Here is a 22,226-nt window from a genome sequence, read left to right as displayed (position 1 = left end):
GAACCTGCTGCGTGTAAAAGCAGAATCGATCAGTTCAACATGTGCCGGGCGGCTGGTAAACCGGCGGGAAAATTACATGTAAACAAATACGGCGAAACACCTCCCGCCCGCAACATTTCCTCCCATCCGATTGATCCGCGGCAATCTCGGAAGACACGCAAAACGTTCAATTAGTACTTCAACATGGCCTCCCTCGCGCCGCTTTGTGGTTTCAAATCCCTCGACAAATGCACCGGGAGAGGCGCAGACGTGCATCAGCCCGGGAGTTCCGCTGCGGGTTAAATATTCAAACCGAAAGACTCGCAGGTCACGTGCGGATCGGGAGCTGAGCGCAACACTTGCTGAATATTTACAGATGCTGCGAGGCGCCCGTTTCCAGGTGGGTGTCGTTAGAGTTCAACCCTTCACGCGGATGAAAAAAGATCTGACTCGAGTAGGTTAAAAGGGATTCAGCCTTTTCAGGGAATCCACGCACATCTCATGAAAAAAACATTCAAGACGAAGGCTAATAGAATTAAAGGCGAACAAAGCGTATAATTAGCGATGAACTCCACTCCCCCCCCCTCGGTCTCCACTTTGTCAAACAAACAAAAAATTAAAACAGTTGTGCGGTTTTTGTTTTCTTTTTTAATGATGGAGTGTCCATGTCAGAAGCCTTTTCGGACTGCGGGGAGTCTGAGCAGGGGTGCAGGATGATCTGCGTGCCCCGGAGAAGGAAAAGGATATCCGAGCGGAACAATTTGTGTTGCCACAGAGTCGGCCTTGACCTTGCTGGTCATCTCGCTGCTGTGGGCTGAATCTCTTTAACCGCTGATCTAGGTTGTGCACTCCCTCACACACACACACACACACACACACACACACACACACACACACACACACACACACACACACACACCTACACAAGCACCGGTAGACCACAGAGAGAGACGCGCACATCAATATAACACACTTGACCTTGCAGCTGGCTGTGTTTAAACTGTGAGGAATGAGGAGAAGGAGCCGCAACGAGGCTGCGGCTGAGGGATGCCGGGCTCGTCTTCACCTCGGAATGATGTGTCGGATGGGAGGCGGGTGGGAGGCTGAGCTGAGAGGGAAGAGACGGAGGATGCTGGGGGGGGGGTGTTTGGGGGCTGGCGGGTGGTGGTGGTAGGGGGTTAACAGCAGATAAATAGAGTCAATCGAGGGAGCTGGAGGAAGCAGGTCGGAAGATAGTTGAGAACGAGGCGAAGGGGAGAATGACAAAATGGAGGAGAAGGAGAGGGAGGCAGACAGTGGAGGGCGAGGAAGACGTGCCAGCGAGCGGAGGGGGAGGAAGAGGGGAAGACGGCGAGGAGGCGAGGAGGGTTAGGCAGGGACACGCCACACAGAGAAGCTGGGTCATTAACAGCCTGCAAGTCAGGGCGCCGAGTGAAGCTGCCTGCTGCTTATCACTGCTTATTTACTGTCAGTCCCGCAGAGACCCCCAGCAATAAAAAGATTTCTCTCCTTCTCCCATTCTCCCATCCTCTATCTACACCCACACCCCCCCCCGTTAGAACCCCATCCTCACCGCCCTCGTCCTCCTCCTCCACCTCCTCCTCCTCCTCCTCCTCCTCCTCTCATCATCAGCCGCTGTCTCTTTGCATTTCGTTGCTCTCTCTCTCTGTCTGATCTCACCACACATGTCCAAATATTTAGAGCAGGGAGACACACAAGTGAGAATACACACACACACACACACACACACACAAACAGAGATAACCTCCCCCCCCCAATCCCCCCCCCCCCCAACTTTCTCCCCCTCTCTCTCCCCCCTCGCCTCGTCCTCACTGTGGTTTGTGTCTGGAGGCCATGTCAGACAGTGTGTGTGTTGTTTGTCTGCGGCTCTGACTCAGCCCAGGTCTGCCTCGTCCAGGCACACAAACACACGGACAGGGACATGCACACGCGCGTGACGCGGACGCGGACACGCGCACGCAAACTCCCGCTTCGATGCAGACACGCACCGCTCATCCGTTCATTTCAGATTAATTTCCTCTACTCCGTTTTCATTTGATGCCCTTTCTTTTCCATTCCTCTCCGCCGTTTCACCCTCTCAGCTCGGCTCCACTCCACTCATTTACTTATTACATATTGCCACTAATGAATGTACATATTGCTGCTAATAGATTTTTGATACAGCGTGTGAACAAGGCCACGCTGTAAGTGGCAGGTAATTGAAGAATTAGCCGAACTCTCTCAAGTACAGTGGCTGCAGTGACCCCTAATGGCCAGAGGGTTCCGTTCAGGGTGGGCTTGAGATGGTTGAGGTTTTCCTCCAGATCAATAAACTAATCAAAGTCTAATCAGGCGCTACAATGAAGAGCAATTAGAAGAAAGGGAAAAGACATAGAAAGCCCTGTCACCGCATGATGGACGCAGATGCGCAAAGGTGTAGAAATTGCAGTCAGAAGAGAAAGCTCTTCATTGACTGATTTTCTTTATGCCTGAAAAAATTATGTAAACAATCTCTGCATTTTTCATGACTGAATAAACTGAATAAACAGAGTGACCTTAAAGGGGCACTATCTAGTTTTGGAGAAGAATCTCAAACTCAGAATTTGAATATTCACAGCTTTAATGAGGTAGTAATACAAACAGAAATAGGAATAAATGAAATAGAAAACCACAAACATTTATCTTTTCCATAACTGGATAAACAAGCTGTTCTCAGTGGAAAATAAGGTCCCCAGAAACACTGCTTGAAGCTAGAAAGGTGGCAGGGTCCGCCACATATAAACAAAGTAAAACAATGTGTAATTGTGTTGTTCTTTAAACTCATGAATATAAATAGCTGGTCTGTTTAGGCATAGAAAAAGGACAACTGTCAGTTAAACAAAGGGGACCCACACACACACAGGCAGGCAGGCAGGTAACTTTAAAAAAGGTGAGCTCTATTAAAGCTAAAAGCTGAAGTACAGGTACAAATAAATCCAAAGAATGTGTCGACAAAGGGCAGAAAACAAAACAGGGGAAAACCAAGAAGCAAAAGCAAACAAACTAGAAACTGAAACCAGTAAAGTGCAAACCAATAGGCCAAGTATCAACCAAAAATAACGCACTGAATCGGGATCCAAAAGCTGGAAATAGATGGAAGACAGGAAGCTGGGACAGGGAGACACAGGAACACAAGGGCGGAACGCAACAGGAACAGGAAAAAGAACGGCGAGAGACTCGAGACGAACAGAAGAGACGGAGACACAAGCGATGATTAGCTAATTGAACACAGGTGAGGCGTGAAAAGGGCGGGAAAACAGACAAAGGGAGGAAATGAAAAGCGGAACATGACACATGAGGACAGGACTTCAAAATAAAACAGGAAATAAATGAAAAACAAACCGTGATAACAATACTATTTTACACTTGTTCACTGTGTCTATATTTGGAGAAGCCTGCCACCTTTCTGGCTTCAAACAGTGTTCTGGGCACTGTATTTCCCTCTGAGAACAGCTCGTTTATTCAGTTATGGAAAAATAAATAAATATTTCTGAACATGCGTTATCAGGCTACCTCATTAGATACATATTAAAATTTAAACAGAGTTTGATTTTCTTCACTACACAGTGGCCCTTTAATATGCAAATCAGACGTGTGATGATTTAATGTTTCATTTAAGGCTCGCTGTGTTTTGACTGTTGGAACGCTTACATCCACTGACGCAGCGAAGAAACTTCCAAAACAAGCCGGGGTTTCACAACACCTCATTACATGCGTGTATTTAAAAAGCATGTCTGCGGCACAGTCGGATCACCAGACATAACGCACGGCGTGTCACAACATCATTAATACCAATCCACCGGTATCCCAATTCAGGAGGTTCCCTTTTCAGGTATGTTTTTTCGGGGCGCTGCGAGCTGTGTAAGCCTGCTATTTGTGCGCCTTTCATTCCTCTCACCTGGGGGACAAGCCAGCTCGCGCATGTGTCAGTTTGTCGTTATTATTTCCATATGCTCTCACTTAAAAACGGCTGGCTAATCCTCGGTCACACGCCAGCAGCGCGCCCAGGATTATCTGTGTTTGTTTTCTCACGCGAAGGAGAGATTGCGCTAATCTCCTCCGAGGGAAAAAAAAAAAAAAGAGAAAGGGGAAGAGAGAGGGAGAGAGAGAGATGGTGAGAGACAGAGAGAAAAAGAGAAAGAGACCACTGTCTTGTGCACAAGTTGGGTAAAAAAAAAAAGAAAAGAAAAAAAAGAAAGAAAGACATGGGACATCTGAGAGGGAAATAAGACAGTAGACAAGAGACAAGTGACAGAGGGAAGAGAGGACGGCAGGGGAAGAACAAAGTCAAAAGGGGGATTTAGAAGAGCCTTTGTTCTCTTGACTCTGCTGTTGTGCTTGTTGGCAGGAATGTCCAAAGCTGCGCTTGTCATCAGACAAATGTGATGTATGATCTTGATTTAGAATGCACAAAATCAAGAAAGGACTCAAGCTGCCAAGGACAGCAGGGCGCCCGAACACACAGCAGTGCCCACATTTCAGAATCTTATCATTCAGATTCACACACACATACACACACTTACAGCGCTATACATCCTCCCAGGTGAACACAAGCATGCATACGCTCACTTCCTTTCACACAGATTTACCCAATCTTCATATTTTCCATCCTAGTCGGGGAGAAAGCACCGCCTCTGTGATTTGAAGCGTCTCCCTGCAATAATGTACATTCACACACACACACACACACACACACACACACACACACACACACACACAGGTGCATGTATGCCTACGGGTCGACCTCTTTGAATAGAGATGTATTATGTATCGCCAGTCTAGCATGCAGGTGAGCTAATTAATTTCCGCTAACTGTGAAGCGAATTTAAAAGGGAAATTGTATAGAGAAATTTGAATTTCAAAACAGACTGGAGGAGCATCGCATGGCAGGACAGGGGAAGGTTACACTTGTAGAGTGTGTCAGTGTGTGTGTGTGTGTGCGAGAGGAGGGCAACACTAAGTAGAGATAAGGGACTGTTTAAGAATGTTAACCAGGGGTCACAACTACCGATTACTTTCCGTGTTTTTGATAAGGATTTGTTTAGGTCTGTAAAAGGTCCTTTGAAAAAAAACAACAACCTTGAAATGGCCTGTTTTCTACAAACAAATGTCCAAAAACAGAGAGATATTCAATACACTGTTATATAAAACCGAGGAAATGATCCAATCCTCACATGTGAGAAGCTGGAACCAGGGATTTTTTCCTGCATTTTTGCTTTATAAATCACTCAAGGACTCAGAACAAGGGCTAAAGTAGTACCTGAAAACCAAACAAATATAATCCCCCACATTAGAGCCCTTGCATTGTGCACATCGTTTTTTGCATTTTTTTTTTGTATTTAATAGAAAGGGCGGAAAAGAGAGGGGGAGATTAAAGAGTACTTTACACTAAATCCAGCTTGCTGACTCAGAAATTACACGTACAGTCATTTTATTGCACCGCATCCGCTGATCTGCGTCTCATTGTACTGTTCATTGCAGCAAAAGTTATTTTCCCATTTCCCAGGAGAACCTACTAATTTATTCCTCTACCCCTCAAAATTGGCGAAGAATCTGTGATGTACCCAAGACAATCTCCATTATATGAGGCTCTGGTGACAGTGTTGAGTATGAATGATTGACACTATGCAGCTAAGAATAGCAGGAGTAAAAAAAAATACTGCCTCCTCTTCCTGTAAGTTAGTAATTTACAGCGCTTAGCAGCTCTACAGTGTTTGTACTGTCTCTACCACTCATTCCTCAGTCCACATCAATTATTCTGTCAGTCTCCACTGCCTCTGCCACCTCTCGCTAAGCGAATGTTAAAGCAACATCATGAAGAAATTTATTTTATGTTAGATTTGGCGCCCCCCACAGTTTCTAAGTGCAACACCTCTGTCATAAATACAAATCTCAGGTCTGTAACAATTTGTCAGACATAGGTAAAGGTGCTAACTGCAAACTAAACTCACTACTGGCTCACTCATTACAAAGTCAACATGTGGCGCTCTGATGCTACCCTCTCACTGAGGTTACGTAGCGCAGAAACAAGTGATAGGGGGCTGGACTGACACCCTTCACCCAGTGACAAGACACCGTACTATCAAAAATGATTTAAAGGTAGGAAGAAAGGTTTATTTTTAGGTAAAGAAGTTACATAGTGTTGCTTCAGACTAGTTCAAACGAAGTCCTTCTCGGCAGGTCGTGCCACTTGGCAGCCATCTTCGCAACTCCCCCAGGCAGTTATTTCGGGCCACCAAGACCGGGCTCAATTAAAATGAATAGGAGGAGAGGCAGAACTTCACTTTTTAATGGTCACCTGGACATAAAAACTGCATGTGAAGAATCAAATATGATAAATAAAAAAAAAACACTCAAGAAGTTTGGTGACCGTAAAATAAGAATTAAACAACCTCCTCTCACAGGTTATAACCTCTGCACGTCTGCAGTTTCCCAACAGCAACTTCTTCTACTGCGTAATCCAGAGTGCTGTGGTGTGATGCGGTCAGCTCAGCCCACCACAATCTTGCAAGTTTACTGTCTAATATTTCAATAACCTCGCTATCCTTGACAATCCTGTGTATCGCGTGCGATATCCTCTACCACCAAGCTTATTAGAAGTCCATCTGCAACCGCGCCAAATCACTAGATACTGTCCTGAATCTCAACTCTGCGCGCTTGCGTCAGTGCAACAACGCGATTGGTCGATATGTTTCCCAGTTCGGCTGTGATAAACGCAGAGGATTGGCTTTTGTGGGGGATGAGGTGGGATATAAGTCATACAGTCATCATCTCTAGTGTTTTCTGTACAAAAACAGAGACTTCAGGCACTGAAGTCACTGCTTTTGATATCAGCCACTAATAAAAATGCTTTGGGTTATTAGAATGAGAGTTAGTTTCTCTATAAACCCTTGACCATCAGATGTAACCGTGGGAGGCATGCACGAACACTGGAGCTGCGTGGGAGTGTCAGCAGTCTCAGGGTAATGCGAGGGCGGCGGTGTGTGTCACGGTTTCGAATGCATTTTAGAACATTCGTGGAGGGGGCGTGCTCGAGCTATAGCAGGGTCCTGTATTTAGCCCTGTGTGTGCGCGAGTTCCACGTGAGAGAACGAGAGAGCACTCTGAGGAATGTTCCCATCACACACGTGCGCTGGACAGATAAACCTAAACACAGAAAAACTGCGGAGTCGCTGCGTGATAAGTGCTCCCTGTAAGGGCGAATGAGGGAGAAAGATGAGTGTGTGTGCGTTGCGGTTTGTCAGAGCTGGTGCCCTGTCGCACTCAGACAAGGGGGGGAAAAAAGATGTGGGGGGGGAGGCGGAGGGTGGGTGATGGAGTGTGCGAGGTAACGGGGGAGGGGGGACGGAGTGATGGAGTGCTGGATGGAGGGAGGGCGCGGGGTGATGAGTGTGTGCTCACAGTGTAAGTGACACCTCTCCTCCTTAGACAGATTGTCTCTCTCTCCCTGTAGCAGGGACCCCGTCAGAGAAACTTCTTCCCCACTCTACCCGTCTCATCCCTCCTCCTCCACACACGCACGCCATCTCCACAGACAATCCTTCTTGTTTATTTATTTCTCCTGCAGAGATGTTCCCCAAATTGCCTGCATTTCTAAATCTTTCAATTCTCCCCTTTTCTCTGCATAATTTTCAATCAATCTTCACCTCTTTCCAAAACGGCAGATTTTTCTGTGGAGCAGTTTGCAGCTCAGAGAGAGGGAAGAAAAGAGACGGAAGAAAGGAAAAAGAGAGATCAGAAAGCAAGGAGAGAGCGCGAGCGAGAGGATATCAATATTCCCACTGCCGCCGGTACACTCGGGTTTTTTTTCTCGCTGTTTGAATCTGACAGCGAATATTCTGCATAGTCAGGGGGCCTATTTATCCTCTGTCCAACATGGTTCTCCGTGCCAATCACACTGAGATGATTCATATGCACACTCACTTTAAGGACACAAACACTCTGACAGAAGATCTGAGGACACACGGGCACAAAAGGACTACTTGTGCGTACACACAAGCCCCGCCGTACACACATATATATATCAAACAGGTACTTTGAAACAAACCAAAACATGTTGCTTGCCTGAAATTTAATCAACAGCAGATGAGTGTGTGAGACAGTGGATGTATGTGATTACCTGTGCCTCTGCCCTCGCTAACAATCATCTCGGCAAACCCGATCAGGGGCGATCTCATTGCTTCAGAGCCGGCGCGCTGGTGGGAGGGTGGCATGCAATCAGACGGACACCTCAGACAAATAGGCTTCATAACTTCTCCGTAACAATTGCTGGGGCCTGAGCCCCTATCCCAAATGAAATCTCTTCCACCTGTGTGGATGCAAGGACACAAACGCTCCTCACTGCCAGGTCTCCATGGTGACGGGAGAGTGATGGAAATGATAAACAAGGGAAGCGATTTTATGAAAAAAACTCTGCGGGTTTGTTTTCAATTTCATCTTAGGGAAATCTATTGTTTACGGCAATCATTCGTTGACTTCGCAGCTATGAGTGGCAGCGGACTATACCTCTGACATTTCAAATCCATTTTGAATGTTCATAGATGAAACTTGTTCGGAGTTTTAGACCCTCAGCTGAAACTACTCCCCCTGCCAACATGTTTGTAACAATCGAACAAAACACACGTCTGTACATGCCAGGTACCCGCCGACACAGTTCCGATTGTGTTGCCAGCACCGCAGCAGCAAACAATGCTGGACCTAGATAAAATGTTCAATGCAAATACCTGAAGTTCTACATGCCTTCATCCAGCTGTGCTGCACACAGATAGCAGAGCTAATCTTACACAACTCCTACGAACACTCAGCCTTTCAGCTATATATCCTCTAGTCTTACCATGACAAAGATATCCCCACATCCACTCCAAGCGACACCCAGACATGTGGCTGCCTCAGTGTCTCCAGCTCTCTGGAATCCTTTCAACTCTTTGAGCATCAGGAATCTCATTGGCAATTCTGTAACATCAACACTTCATGAATGTCTTTTTCCTACTTCACACAAAAACCCACCGTCTAAGCATCCGCCCACAACCACCTTCAAAGTCTCACTTCAAAAGTCCAAGCGTCACAACATGTGAGGTAACCATGGCATTATCTACTTCGAATCATTTTCTGCTGATTTGGGATGTGACCATTCTCTAGCCTCTGCGAGCTGTTATCTGTCAGAATAATTCATTATTTGCCATCTCTCTGCTTTTGATATGTAATTTAGCAGTCATCTGTGGAAAATTTGGTGTAAGAATTGGACCAAATGAAAGCACAAAACAGTGCATTGGATCTGACTTTTGTAACAGTGACATTTGCATAATTTCTTGCTATTAAGACGTGTCACCATTATTCATTTCACAGTAAGTGTCTATCTCAACCTGCAATTATGCACTTCGACACTGAATATTTTAACCCTATTAACTCTGCCTCGTCCTTTGTCCCCCACAGGCTGTAGACTACGAGAGCCGGAGCTCCTACTCCTTCTCTGTCGAGGTCCTCAACCCTATAGTGGATCCTCGCTTCTTGCGTCGAGGGCCCTTCAAGGACCGGGCCTCAATCAGAGTAGCAGTGCTGGACGCAGACGAGCCTCCCAGGTTCTCTCGATCCCGATACCACATGGACGTGTCTGAAAACTGCCCACCAGCCTGCACTGTGGGCAGAGTCAGCGCTGTAGACCCTGATACTGGTCTTACCAATAATATCAGGTACAGTTATGGGCCTCTGTCCTCAAATAGCATAGTTGATCATCTTGTTACAATGCAATGGTCAATTGGCAAACCTTGGGTCCTGGCATTCGTATGGATGCCATTTGACATGCACTACCTATTCAAACACGGTTGGAAGATCAAGTACACCTCATCATGGTAACAGCACTACCTGATTGCAGAGCAGTGACAACCTGCTAATCTGCTAATGTGACAAAGAGATCCAGGCGTTGACCTGGCCTGCAAGTTCCCTAAATCCCAATCAGATCAAGCATCAATTTGGAAATGCCCGAAAAGTCCCACTGTGGATTGGACTTGGATCTGACCGGTCGAGGACCTGTGGGGATGTCTTATGATGGCACTATAGCATTGCCTCTAGATCCTTTGATGCCTGTGAGTTGCGAGGTGTGACCTCCAAGGATCAGGCTTGTTCCAGGATCTCCCACAAATGCTTGATCAGATTGGGATCTGGGGAACTGGTTGACTTGTTGAGCTCCACAATTGCATGGTACATTGCAATTGGGGAGTACCCTTGCCCCACTATGGATCGGACTTGGCTCTGATCTGACCTGGCTTGGACACTGGACCTGTGGGGGTGTCCAATGATGGCAATAGGAAATTGTCAGCAGATCCTTTGAGTCCTGTGGCTTGCAATGTACAGCCTTTGTGGATCAGACTCCAGGGATCGAGCGAGCTTGAAGGCCAGGTCGACCCTCTGAGGTCTCTGTTACATTCACAGGGCACACTGTCCTGCAGGCGGGGCATTGCAATTGGGTTGTGACATTGCCATGAAGGCATGTACTTGGTCAAGGAGGGTTTGGGTGTATAGTTCATGTCAAAATGGCATCCATATCAATGCCATGACCCATGGTTTCCTAGCAGAACATTGCATACGTAAGTCCCTCCACCTGTTAGTTATCTCAGTGTTGTGTTTGATGTGTTCCCTGTACATTTAGTTAATGCAGATTATAAATGTGGTTGAACTCGCTAAAGCTAGTATACCACTTTGTCTCTTATTATACTTTTTATTTAGGAATATTGATAGTGCAGTACAAAGTAACAAATACTGTGAGCTAGCCATGCCAAATGAGATTGAACCTGATTAAACAAGATATCAGTAGAACGTGAAAATGCTGGATGCTGGATGGGTCTTGTTACCTTTGTGCAGAGCTCCCCTTATTTCCAGACGTACGGAGCTAAGAAAACTGGCTGCGGGCTTTAGCTTTATATTGAGCAAACCAACATGAGAGTGATACCGATCTTCATATCTTACTCTCAGGAAGAAAGCGCATTCCCCAAAGTGTTCCTTTAATATTTCACTGGTTATGAAAGCCTAACAAACAGAGGAGTCTCATTGCTAAGAGAAAAATCAAACACTTGCCGAGAGTTACATTTTTAGTGTATTTTAATGTTTTAGAGGATAGGATTTGAGTTTTTTTTTTATATTGGTTGTTGTCTCATGCAGAGACATTTCTATGCCAGGCCTATGTAGTTTTTTTTTATTAAAATTCAAACTTGGCTCCTCAACTTATGAAGAAAAATGACACAACAGAGAGAGCTAACCCAACAAATGGAAGCCAACAACATTCGCACTTGTGTTCCCTCGAGCCCACAGTAACCACACAAGTTTTTGAGTTCAATCCTTTCGCTTGTGTTCGTCTCGTGGAGGGAGGCGAGTGATTCGCTTGTAGCAGCCGCAGAAAAACCGTGTCCCAATTAGCACCGGGCGAAAGTGTTAAAGAGTGAGTGTGTGGGGAGGATTGATAGTTGGTATATTCATAGAGATATTTAGATAATCGGAGGCACTTCAAAAGGGCCCCTATCAGCTGCGATAATCTCCCTATATTAATTCTTTGGCCATTTGAATTCAGACTTCCTTATCGCTCCCTCACACACTTCCCCTGTCTGCTTCTTTCACGCTGCACCCCACTGCTTTCTCCGCTTGCTCTTTCCCTTCACTCGTTCTTTCTACACTTCTCTCTGCCCTTTCCTAGTTTGACTTACATTCACCCAACTTCTTTTCTCCTCCCGTTCTACTTTTTTCTTTCCAAGGTTCTCCATTGATCCTCAGTCAGACCCAGAGGCCCTGTTTCGTATTACCCCTGACACCGGCCTCATCACCACGGCTATGGAACTGGACCGGGAGCGCGAGCACTGGCACAACATTACCGTCATCGCCACCCAGAGAGGTCAGAGGTCACTCTATGTACACCACTTAACTCTGAGACACTATTAGAGCTCGTCCGTCTGGTGTGTTTCTTTCATTGCGAGCTAAAACGCCTCAATGAAACCAGCATTTTACCACCTGCACCCACTGATGAGTATGAGGCTTTAAGAGGTTTAAAGCAGTGTAAACTGTATATTGTATGCTATCTGAAAAGCACAGTATCCACTGTGTGATGCACTTCACTAAGCGGCTTAGCCCTCGAAACCATCAAGCCGTGAGGGGGAATGCTGTTTGGCACCACAAATGGTTTGTTACAGCATGCCTGAGAATCAATTGATCTATATTGTATGAGTTATCTGATGCTGCTGCAATGGATCTGTTCTCATAAGGATTCAGCTGGAAAGACGGAATTAAAGCAGCAAATCGAACACAGCCATCGCCTCACAGACGCTCAGAGGCTCTTAAGGAGAACGGTAAACACCTCTCTGTTTCCAAGCAGAGATACTCATCAAGCCCTGACACACATTGCAGGTTACATTTAAATCAGGCAAAACACTGCAAGTGCACAAAAATGCAGATATAAAGACAATCACAAGGTCAGGAGCTTTTAATCACGATGGAGGTGAGGTCGTGACGTCAACTGCTACTGCCAAGGTCAAGAGATGCTGATGCTGTTTATTAGTACATCAGGAAACGGCAGGGCAATATTATCAAAATCACAATATACTGCAGAGTGCAATATCCATATCCAAATTGCAGAAGCAGCAAGTTTCTGATAAAGATAACAAGACAAAACAGCATTATAATGAAGCACTTACAAATCTTCAGATCATAGAAAACATTTCTGGCAGATCCAGACAAATGACACAAACATGATTTTCTTTTCAGTGGAAATGAAAGTCTGTTTTTTTCCATATTCTGCAGCTCTGTTGTTGACTGTGTCAAATGCAACCTATATGCCATTTGGAGATTCCCCCTTGGGAGCATGTGTGGCCTTGACACTGGTGGTGGGTGGATCGCGGAGAGCATAGACTGCAGTGACAGAAAATCAAATCAAAGCTTTATCGTCCCATACACATTCAAACACAACACAACATGTAGTCAAATCCTTCCACTGGATCTGAGTAGTCTTAAGTGTTAGGAGCTGTAGGCAGACGCAGTGCAACACCCGAGGAACAACTCCAGTTCTAAGCCAGTGGCTTGGTCAAAGGCCCTGACAAGAGAATTAACCTAAACCTTTTGAAATGCAGCACACAGAGGAAGCCCACGCAAACACAGAGGGAACATTCAAACGGAAAACAGAAGGACCTGCATGAGACACAAAACTGTTTCTCATGTAGGCCTCAGTTTAAAAGCCTGTGACTCCCCCTTCAGTTAGCTAGAACTGAAGAAGCCTCTTGGATGAGAGGTGAAACGTCTTCAGGAAACTGAAACACATCCAGTTGCCAGCGATGCAGCACTTAGTCTTACCATGACCTGAATGACCGAGGACCTGAATCAACACGTTCCTCAGGTAGTTTGGTTTAATCTCTGCCAAGGAGCTTGTGTTTTGGCCTGTGTCTGTTTTTGGTTTTGGTTTTTTTTGGTTGTTTGGTTCGTCAGCAGGTTTACACAAAAACTACAGAATGGACTTCCACAAAACTTGGATGGAGGATGGTTCTCAGCCCAGAATAGACCCCATTAACTTCTGGTGTGGATTTGGATAGGGACAGATCCCGGAATTCTTTCTCCCGTCTCTTCAACATTGCGAGGGCGTTTCCCAACATTTTTGAAGTTTCTCAGGGAATATTGCATGGGTCTTGATGACAGTCTCACTTAGGTGGCTGGTGTCTATGAGTGAGTGCAGTTTAATCTAATATTCGACTGTGCTTAATTGAATTTAAAGGGACTCTTGGGCCTTGGCAGGGGTATGCACTCGATTCAGTGTCATGCTAGTTTTAAAGTGATTGAAGGGGTTGTTGTTCAGGCTGTTTTTGTGCATGATTTAAATTTTTTTTTTTTTAATATGAGGGTTCTGTAATGATTCATTAGTTTTCATAATCTGGCATTGTGGGATCCAAGTGTAATTTACATTAACAAACAACACAACAGGTGTTTGCTTTTGGCCCGTAGCACACAGCTCTTTAATGGAGACATTTTAGGCCCCCCTGGTTTCGAGGATAAGGCTTGCAGTATTCTATATATATATATATATATATGTATATTTGTCTATAAATGCCATATAGAGGTCAGAAATAACAATGCGTAAGTGCATCTCTCAATACTCCCATTCTTTCCTACAGGAAAAAAAAAAATGTTGTGAATGCATTATTTCCATATTTTGTGAACGGCTTAACCACTTGGTAAAACAGTTGGGCAATGCACATTTCAGCAAATGTTACACAAACAGGAGCAACTAGTGCATTTGTAGCGTACTATCTCCAGCCGTGGATCAATACACACATGGTGCTTTTGAGACTATTTGTGTCGGCAGGTGTATGTGGAGCTGACTCAACACAAACTACAGCGCTCCTCTGCGAGATATGGAAAATAAATACCATCCAATAAAAAAGGGTGGCCTCGATGCGTTTTTTTTTTAATACTTTTCCGACAACAGAGGAGTAACACACAGAAAATACAGAATATCTCACCTTGAAAGTTTTTGTGTCTGCACCAAACTCTTCCTTCCTGCTGATAGTGGCGCCAAATGACAAAATGCTCATATGTGTCATTTTCTTAAGGGTACGACAACCCATTTTCTTGTTTACGCCTCCCGCTAAATCCCGGCTGTGTTCTAATAGTTAGTTTTTGGCAGGTGACAAGCTCTTATTTGGATCTCCTCCCCAGCCCTTAAAAAAGAAACCTCCTGGGTGGTGTCAGAGTGGAAGTATTTGGGTAGAAAGCTGTCCAGCGGTCGCTGTGTGCAGGCGAGGGGAAGTTGTTTTCCTGCCAAGTCTTGCTCTGGACAGAGTTAATCTTTACTTAAAATCTACTTGGGGCTCCTTGTGGCAGCAGCGTTGGTAGGACTGTGGAGGCAGCGCAGTGAGGGCCTGTCTTGAATAATGAGCTCTATCTAATAAACAGACTGCTGGAGGCTGTGTTGACATAATGCACAGTAGGTGCACTGCCATGGCCACGGGCAGGCCAGCTCACCCGGTGGCATTGCAGCAAGAGCTCATTTTCAGCTTTTCAGCGACGAGATCCAGACGCTGTCACCCGTGGCACAGTGTCACAGCTCTACGTTTGAGAATATGGTGTGGAAGTACAAGTGTGTGTGTGTGTGTGTGTGTGTGTGTGTGTTAGATTACAGAAGATGTAGCCCACTGTGTTGCAGTGAGAGATGGGGGAAGATGTGCTGGCGAGCCTGGATTTTTTTTGCGAGGCTCTCTGCGAGAGCAGCCCAAATTGTGACGGCGAATGTTCAGCTCAGAGTGTGACTGTGAGGACTTTATGTTTGACTGCGTGTATACCCAAGTGAATGGGGTGTGGGAGACCCTCTGCCAATCCATTTAAACTGCGCCCTTGTGTAACTGCATGCAGATTGACTGCTCTCTGCATCCCTCCTCTGCTCCCTCTCGCTCGCTTTCTTACAACACACACATGCACACACTTGACGCTGGAGTCGCTTTGGCTAAGAACGGAACAGTTTAATGTGGAGAAATGTGAGCGCTATGGAAGCATCAGTCGTACTCCAGCTGGGAGCCTGTGAGCTGTAACACAAGCCAAATGAAACCGAATGTACAACTGTATATTTAGCCAATCCTGCGCTCGCTAATGTGATCCGAGTGCTGTTGAAGTTGTTGGACAGAGACCGAAATGCTTGATCCCGCCCATGAGGACAATTGAATGGACTTAATGGAGTGTGACTGTGCACCTGTGTATGTGGTGTGTGTGTGTGTGTGTGTGTGTGTGTGTATGTGTGTGTGAGAGAGAGAGAGCACGCTGGGGTTTGTTGCACTCACATATATTTTTTCCAAATACAGCTGTCACAGGCCTCCCATGCTAAATTGCAAGCTTCTCTGTTTCTGATTGGCTCTTCCAGACAACCCCAGCCAGGTGTCCAGAGTTGTGGTTGCAGTCGAGACGTTGGACCTGAACGACAACGCACCCGAACTGGACAGGCAGTACACGACAGCCATGTGCGACTCATCCTCCATCGGGCAGGTCAGTATGTGTTTAAGTGTCTTTTTCGACATCAGAGTTTTTTGTCTGCTCCAAAACTGCAATTTAAAGCCCCTATGCATAGAAAAAAAAAAAAAAAAAAGATTTTAATAGCATATTTTAAATTATTTCTGCCGGAACTAGCTTTTGTTTGTATGACAATGGGACAATCCCGGTGAAAATTGATGCAGTCTATTAGTCTTTTTCCACAAAACAGCATTTGACGTATAGCCATTGTCTCGGGCTCTGCTTTTGTTTCCGTGCCTTCCCCTTCCGCCTTTGGGACAAGTTCCTGGAGCTAAATCTTGGCACTGCTCATGTGGTGACGCTAAATGCAAGTTCCAGGTACTCTCAAGGGTCGTCCGGAGTGCTGGAGACTGTGATTTGTAGAAGACAGGAAAGAGAGTCATACCAAAGCTTCGCATTGTATCTTGAAATGCTCAGTTTGTGAGCAGCCCGAGGTTATGGATTTTCAATGTCTGTGTTGCGTTGGTCAGGGGTCAGATCCAAGGGGACATTCTCAACCCTTCGCATTGTGAGTTTGAATATATTTTAAGTTACGCTAGCGGTGTCATTCTAGGGAGGGAAACGTCTGTCAGTCGATGAATCACTTTCATCCAGGAACAGCTTTTGGGTGAACTGATATGAGACATTCACAGTCACCAGAGGATGATCCCTATTATATAGACTTTGACGATCCTCTGACTTTTCTCACCGCCATGAGGATGACATTTGTGGGGGGTTTTTGTGAAATATCTTCAGAGCTATTGGATTCAGTGCCATTAATGCCATTTCACTTAGCGCAATTATCAGGTCAAATTTGTCTCATATATGACCAAATACATGTAAAGCTAAAGTTAGCTGAGGTCTAGCATTTTGTTTGTACCAACCCACGAGGAACGTTGCCAGGCTTTGCAGCCATTTGACGCAGTGGCCAAACCATGTAATTACAACCCTGTGTTATGCACACTGGCCCCCCGTGAGTTTCATGGTGAGAGAAGTGGCTGGAACATTTTTTTAAAGTCACGAAATCCGCAAAATGTTCAGAATTTGAGCCACCCTGTTCGATAGCAGTTGGAATGTACTGAAGTGCCGAACCAGTAAATTGTCAGCGGAGGGCTTAACAGGAAGTTAGCCGCTCGACTGGTCTCTAGTGCACACGCTTTATATGCCACACGGTAGGGAAGCAATGCGAAAGATTCTGGTAATCTTTGAAAGTTCTTTGGCTTCATGCGCCATGGAGCAGCTTTCATTGGAATGTTTCTGCCTCTGAGCTGTAGTATTTCCCCCTATTAGGTAAATGCTTAATACTGCGAATAAGCAACTGTTAGCATGCTAACATGCTAAACTAAGATGGTGGACTGTGGTAAATATTATATTATAATAAATATACCTAAACATGACCTTGCTAGCATGGACATGATGTGGTATATTAGCATCCATATGTTATTATTTAGCTCAAAGCTAAATGCAGGGGCACAGCTTCAAAGTACACAGTATTTTGTCTGATAAGGAGTTAGATAAGAGCTCCCTGTAGTCAGCTGTCAGGAGTTAGATCAGTTTATTTCCAACTATGATGTTGCCTAAAAAAAAACATGCAGTGCCTTCAAAGCTTTTTCCGGTCAAGTAAGTAAGCACACAATACAACACCAAGCCTATTCAAATGTAGCAGATTTAGCATATACCGTATACGCTATACTGAGCTATATCTCTTCAGATATGGAAGCATACCGCTCCAGTGTGCCCATTTACCATGGCGGCAGGCGAATCCTCCGTGGCCCATTATCAGAGCGCAGCAGCTATTCACACTGTAATTAAACTCAGGTCTCCTCATAGACCGTCTCTCTCCGTCCTGCCATCCGTCTTCCTTTTATTTGTCAAGTCAAGTCAACTTCATTTGTACAGCACATTTCATACGACAGCCGTGGACTAAAGAAAGTGGGGTTGGTACATTGGTCTGTAAGATTCCTCCATTTCAACAATGGTGTTACAGCAGCGCGTTTGAGAGCCGTGGGAGCCATGAACAATCTCAGGGACGTTATTGTATCAAAACTGAAAACATTTCTCAACGACTTGGTATCTTCGGGTCGAGAGCACGCTACGGAACTCCAACTCTCCGTTCCTCGATCTCTCCCTGGAAACCAGCCCTTTGCTTTTATGTTTCTTTCTCTCTCTCCCATCCTCAATATTCCACGCTGGCACCGTCGACATAATTTGTCTTGGCCCATCTGTTGTTTTTTTGCGGGTGTTTTTCATTGCTCTGCTTGTGTCTGTGATTCGGCGGCGCCGGCGTCGATTTGTTTGCGCCTCGCGATGCTCATGTTTGTGTTTGAGCGCGCTGTTGTGTGAGTGAGCGGGACGACGGTTCAAGAAAAGAAAGATTATGATATCCTCGACTGTGTTGGGGGTTGTGCGCGCGCGTCTCTCTGTGACAAGTCATTAGCCAAAAAAAGCATTTGAATATTCACACACAGCGACTGATAACATTACGCGGCTGTACGTAACAAATCTTCTCAAGGCCCGGAGACACTGACTAACTCAGAGGGAGAGAAGTGGGGGGGGGCGGGGGATGCGTGCGGCACCCTTCATCCCTGCATTCAGCCTCGTAACTAGCTCTCGAAAGCAGTACTGAAAGGACGTATTGCATAATGACAAGTGGAGTTTTTTTTGTTTTTTTTTTTCATCAAAAAAAAATTACCCATCAGCTTAGGCTGCGGGAGATTTTTTATTTTATTTTTTTAGATTAATTCTGTTACGATCGCCCGCCGTCGACTTGCGCAGATGCTTTAACAGAATTGAAAGTCGCGCTGCAATGTATTTTGTGGAAAGCCGATTCATGTCAGACGCGGTTATTTATTCGGGCGCGAGTATCAGACACAGTTCGCTTGTGTCTCTAAACTAATTGTTTGGCTTGTTTTGAATCCTGCTAACGTCAGCTAATGGTTTGTAGCTAAAAGCACTCTCCGTGTGAGTGTTTCTCCCATTACACACACATGCACACTCACACACACACACTCTCTCACACACACACACACACACACACACACACACACACAATCAGACCCTCCCCTCACCCACTCTCCTCCGCTCTCTCTATCTCTGTGTTTCAGGTGGTGCAGGTGTTGCGGGCGATTGATAGAGATGAGGGAGGGAATGACAGCACCGTGTATTTCAGCATCCCTCCGGAGTCCAGCGCTGCCCTCAACTTCAGCGTCAGGGACAGTGGAGGTAGGCACTCAATCTTTCCCTCTCTCTCTGTATATCTCTTAATTCCCTTTTTCTTTTTTTCTGTTCCCCAGGCAGACACACACTGCTTCTCTCCTACTTTTTTAAGGCTCTTAATCCCGCATTTTCTTTTTCCGCCTTTCTCATTCCATCTTCGTCTTTTCTCCTATTCTCTCTTTCTTCCCCCCCCCCCCCCTCGTCTCAATCCCTCTGCCTCTTCTCTTCTCCCTGCCTCCCACTTCCCTTTTTTTCTGTCTCTGCCTCTCTCTTCCGCCATCCATCTCCCAGCTCTGGTGGCCCCATTGTTTTGCTTTGTTATCCTCCCCGCTTTTATTCGTCCCTCCTGTTTGCCTTCCCATATCCACTACATCCATCTTCTCCCTCCCCACGACCACATATACTTACTGTTTCCAATGAAAAGCTTTTGAAGAAATCAGGGCTGCTTCATTTGATTCACTTCAACTCAAATTGAATTTAGCTGCTTAGTATTTGTTTCTGGTGCGTTCTCTGTCTGGAGTGCTTTTCTGTGGCCCCCTTTTTTGCCTGCACAAACACGCAAACAAGCGTGAGCACACACCAGCACACACCAGAACCTTCACACATGTCGGGATTGTTAAATCAAGGACGTATTGCACTCCTGGCTATTTGAACTGTAGCCATCAAATCATAAAGGCGTCATAAAGACCCAACAATTGGTCCGCAGATACGTCAGTTGCAATCAAACAAACACAGTTCCGTTTGTAGTCGGTGTCTCACAACAAAAGACATTGTTTGAATCCTCAAGGCCCGTCAAACACGCTGAATAAAACATAAAAACATTTTCAAAGCCGAAGTCTGTTTCAACAGTGTCTTTATTGATTTTTCATTGTACAAACATCAGCATTATAATGCGATGTATTACACTGCAGGATTTTACATAGACACAATACAGCCCGCCCACTACATCCCCCAAACACACACTCATTCCCTCTCATTACGTCTCCCTTGCGTAAAGAACCACAATACACATTATAGTTACACACAGACAGAAAGTGACACCATTTCAGCACATTAGTAGTCTTGTCAGTGGTCAAACCTCACCAAGTATTTTTTTGCCCAACCCAAACCAGGTAGGTTTCTTGTCTAAACATAGCCAGGTACTTTTAAAGCCTAAAACTAACCAAAACGTATTTTTCTCGTCTTATCTGGACCAAGTTATTTTTCTCCTTCCTCTTTTCATTCTTTTGGGTGTCAAGGGAGATAGTCGCGAGCTATTTGTTTTTGATTTATGTACAAAAGTGAGTTAACCTCTGTATATAACGTATCTCATGTCACGTATGTTACATGATGTGATGTGAGATGCTTCACTTACATCACATAGATGGTTATTTCAACCAAAAGTATGATCTTTTCCTAACCCTAACCAAGGTTGTTTTTTTTCTGCCTTACCCTAACCAAGTAGCTTCACTTGCCTTACTTTAACCAAGTAGTCTTCTACCCTAGCACTTATAGGTTATTGTTTTTTCTTTTTTACCTAACCTAACCAAGTTTTGCCTAAACTTTGCTAAAAGATTTTCTTGCCAGTAGTTAATTTTTGCCTAAACCTAGCCAAGAGGTTTTTCTTGACTTATCCTAGCCAAGTATTTGTTTGCCTAACCCTAGCCAACTATATTTTTGTCTAACCTAGCCAAATAGTTTTCATGCCTTACCCTAAAAAACATTTTTGTGCCTTAACCTTACCAAACTGTGATGGTCTAGAATTCAAAATATGTCAAACTGTGTGAACCGTTTGTCAGTACACTTCTTTCCAAAAGTCTAACCAAACGCTGCATGTAACGTATTAGTGCTAATTCGACCTTGGAGCCCTTCGCAAGCAACACTGACTTGAGAGGGTTATGCAGAGCATGAACAAGCTGCTGTGTTTGATGAATTGTCCTTGAGAATGTTTTGGGGTCTACTGCTGATTTCATGATACTTCAATGGAGTATCTTGTCCTTAGTTTCCCTCCTGTAGAAGCTCCGCAATACTGTTTTATAAAATGACGAAAATGTTTCCAAATATCCTTTTAAACAACCAATTTGTATTTCAAGGTATATTAATCTTCGCACAATTGTGCCTTAGTTTTGATCCAAGCACCAATTATAGGCAAGACAGGGTAATTTATATTGCACAGTTCACACACAAGGCAATTCAAAGAGCTATAAAGGGGCACAGAAAATACACTACAAAATAAGACGTGAAGAAAAGGTTGTATTCAAAAGACAATAAAAACAAAAAGCAAGAAAACGAAAAGTTGCAGAGTATAAAGAAGCTAAGGATTAGATTATTTGAAAGCAACAGTAAACAGTAATGTTTTAAGCTCTCATTTGAATAAGCTGACAGTTTTAGCAGACCTCAGGTCTTCAGGATGCATGGTCCACAGGCGGGGAGTAATAAATCTAAAAGCTGCTTCACCTTGCTTGGTTTTGATCCTGGCCACAGTGAGTAAACCTGTCGCAAATGACCCGAGGGGTCCGGATGCTTCATAACGTACAAGTAAATCAGAGACAATTCAGGCCTGAACCCATTAGAGCTTTAAAGACAAGTAATACGATTTTAAAATCCATCCCTTTGACACACAGAAAGCCAGCGCAGTGATTTAAGGACCAGTGTTATGTGCTCCTCTTTATTGGTGTTAGCGAGGACTCGGGCAGCAGCATTCAGGACGAGCTGCAGGTGTGACTGATCTTTTTTTGCAAAGACCGGTGAACACACCATTTTAATAGTCTAGTCCAGCTGATTTGTAGATTTTAGTCATGGCTTTAAGGTGAGGTGACAATAATTTCAGCTTTATCTGTGTTCCCGCTCACCGATTTGTTCGACGCACATATTCAGTAATTCAGTTGGACTGTAGTCATGTTGTGACACTTATTTAGAGTTGTGTGTCCTCACAGGCCTCCTCACAGGCTATGCTCCAATTGTTATTTGAAATATCCTCTTTTAAGTCTGCCCTCCGTGGATAAAGTTTG

At 44.9% G+C, this 22,226-nt stretch overlaps 1 protein-coding gene across 4 annotated transcripts in view; it reads left to right on the top strand.

Moving 5' to 3' along the window:
• Positions 1 to 22,226, top strand: part of cdh24b (cadherin 24, type 2b) — a 173,717-nt gene that overhangs the window by 131,641 nt on the left and 19,850 nt on the right. For all 4 annotated transcript variants that reach the window (XM_030402440.1, XM_030402442.1, XM_030402441.1 and 1 more), the window contains exons 7-10: positions 9,451 to 9,707; positions 11,760 to 11,896; positions 15,896 to 16,017; positions 19,125 to 19,242. In XM_030402440.1, the coding sequence (XP_030258300.1) occupies positions 9,451 to 9,707; positions 11,760 to 11,896; positions 15,896 to 16,017; positions 19,125 to 19,242 (634 nt within the window). The remainder of the gene's footprint in view (positions 1 to 9,450; positions 9,708 to 11,759; positions 11,897 to 15,895; positions 16,018 to 19,124; positions 19,243 to 22,226) is intronic.

This window comes from Sparus aurata, chromosome 21 (genome assembly GCF_900880675.1).
Source record: "Sparus aurata chromosome 21, fSpaAur1.1, whole genome shotgun sequence".
Classification (NCBI taxonomy): Eukaryota; Metazoa; Chordata; class Actinopteri; order Spariformes; family Sparidae; genus Sparus; species Sparus aurata.
Note: the sequence above shows the minus strand (reverse complement) of the source record. Positions and strands in the feature narration are given on the sequence as shown.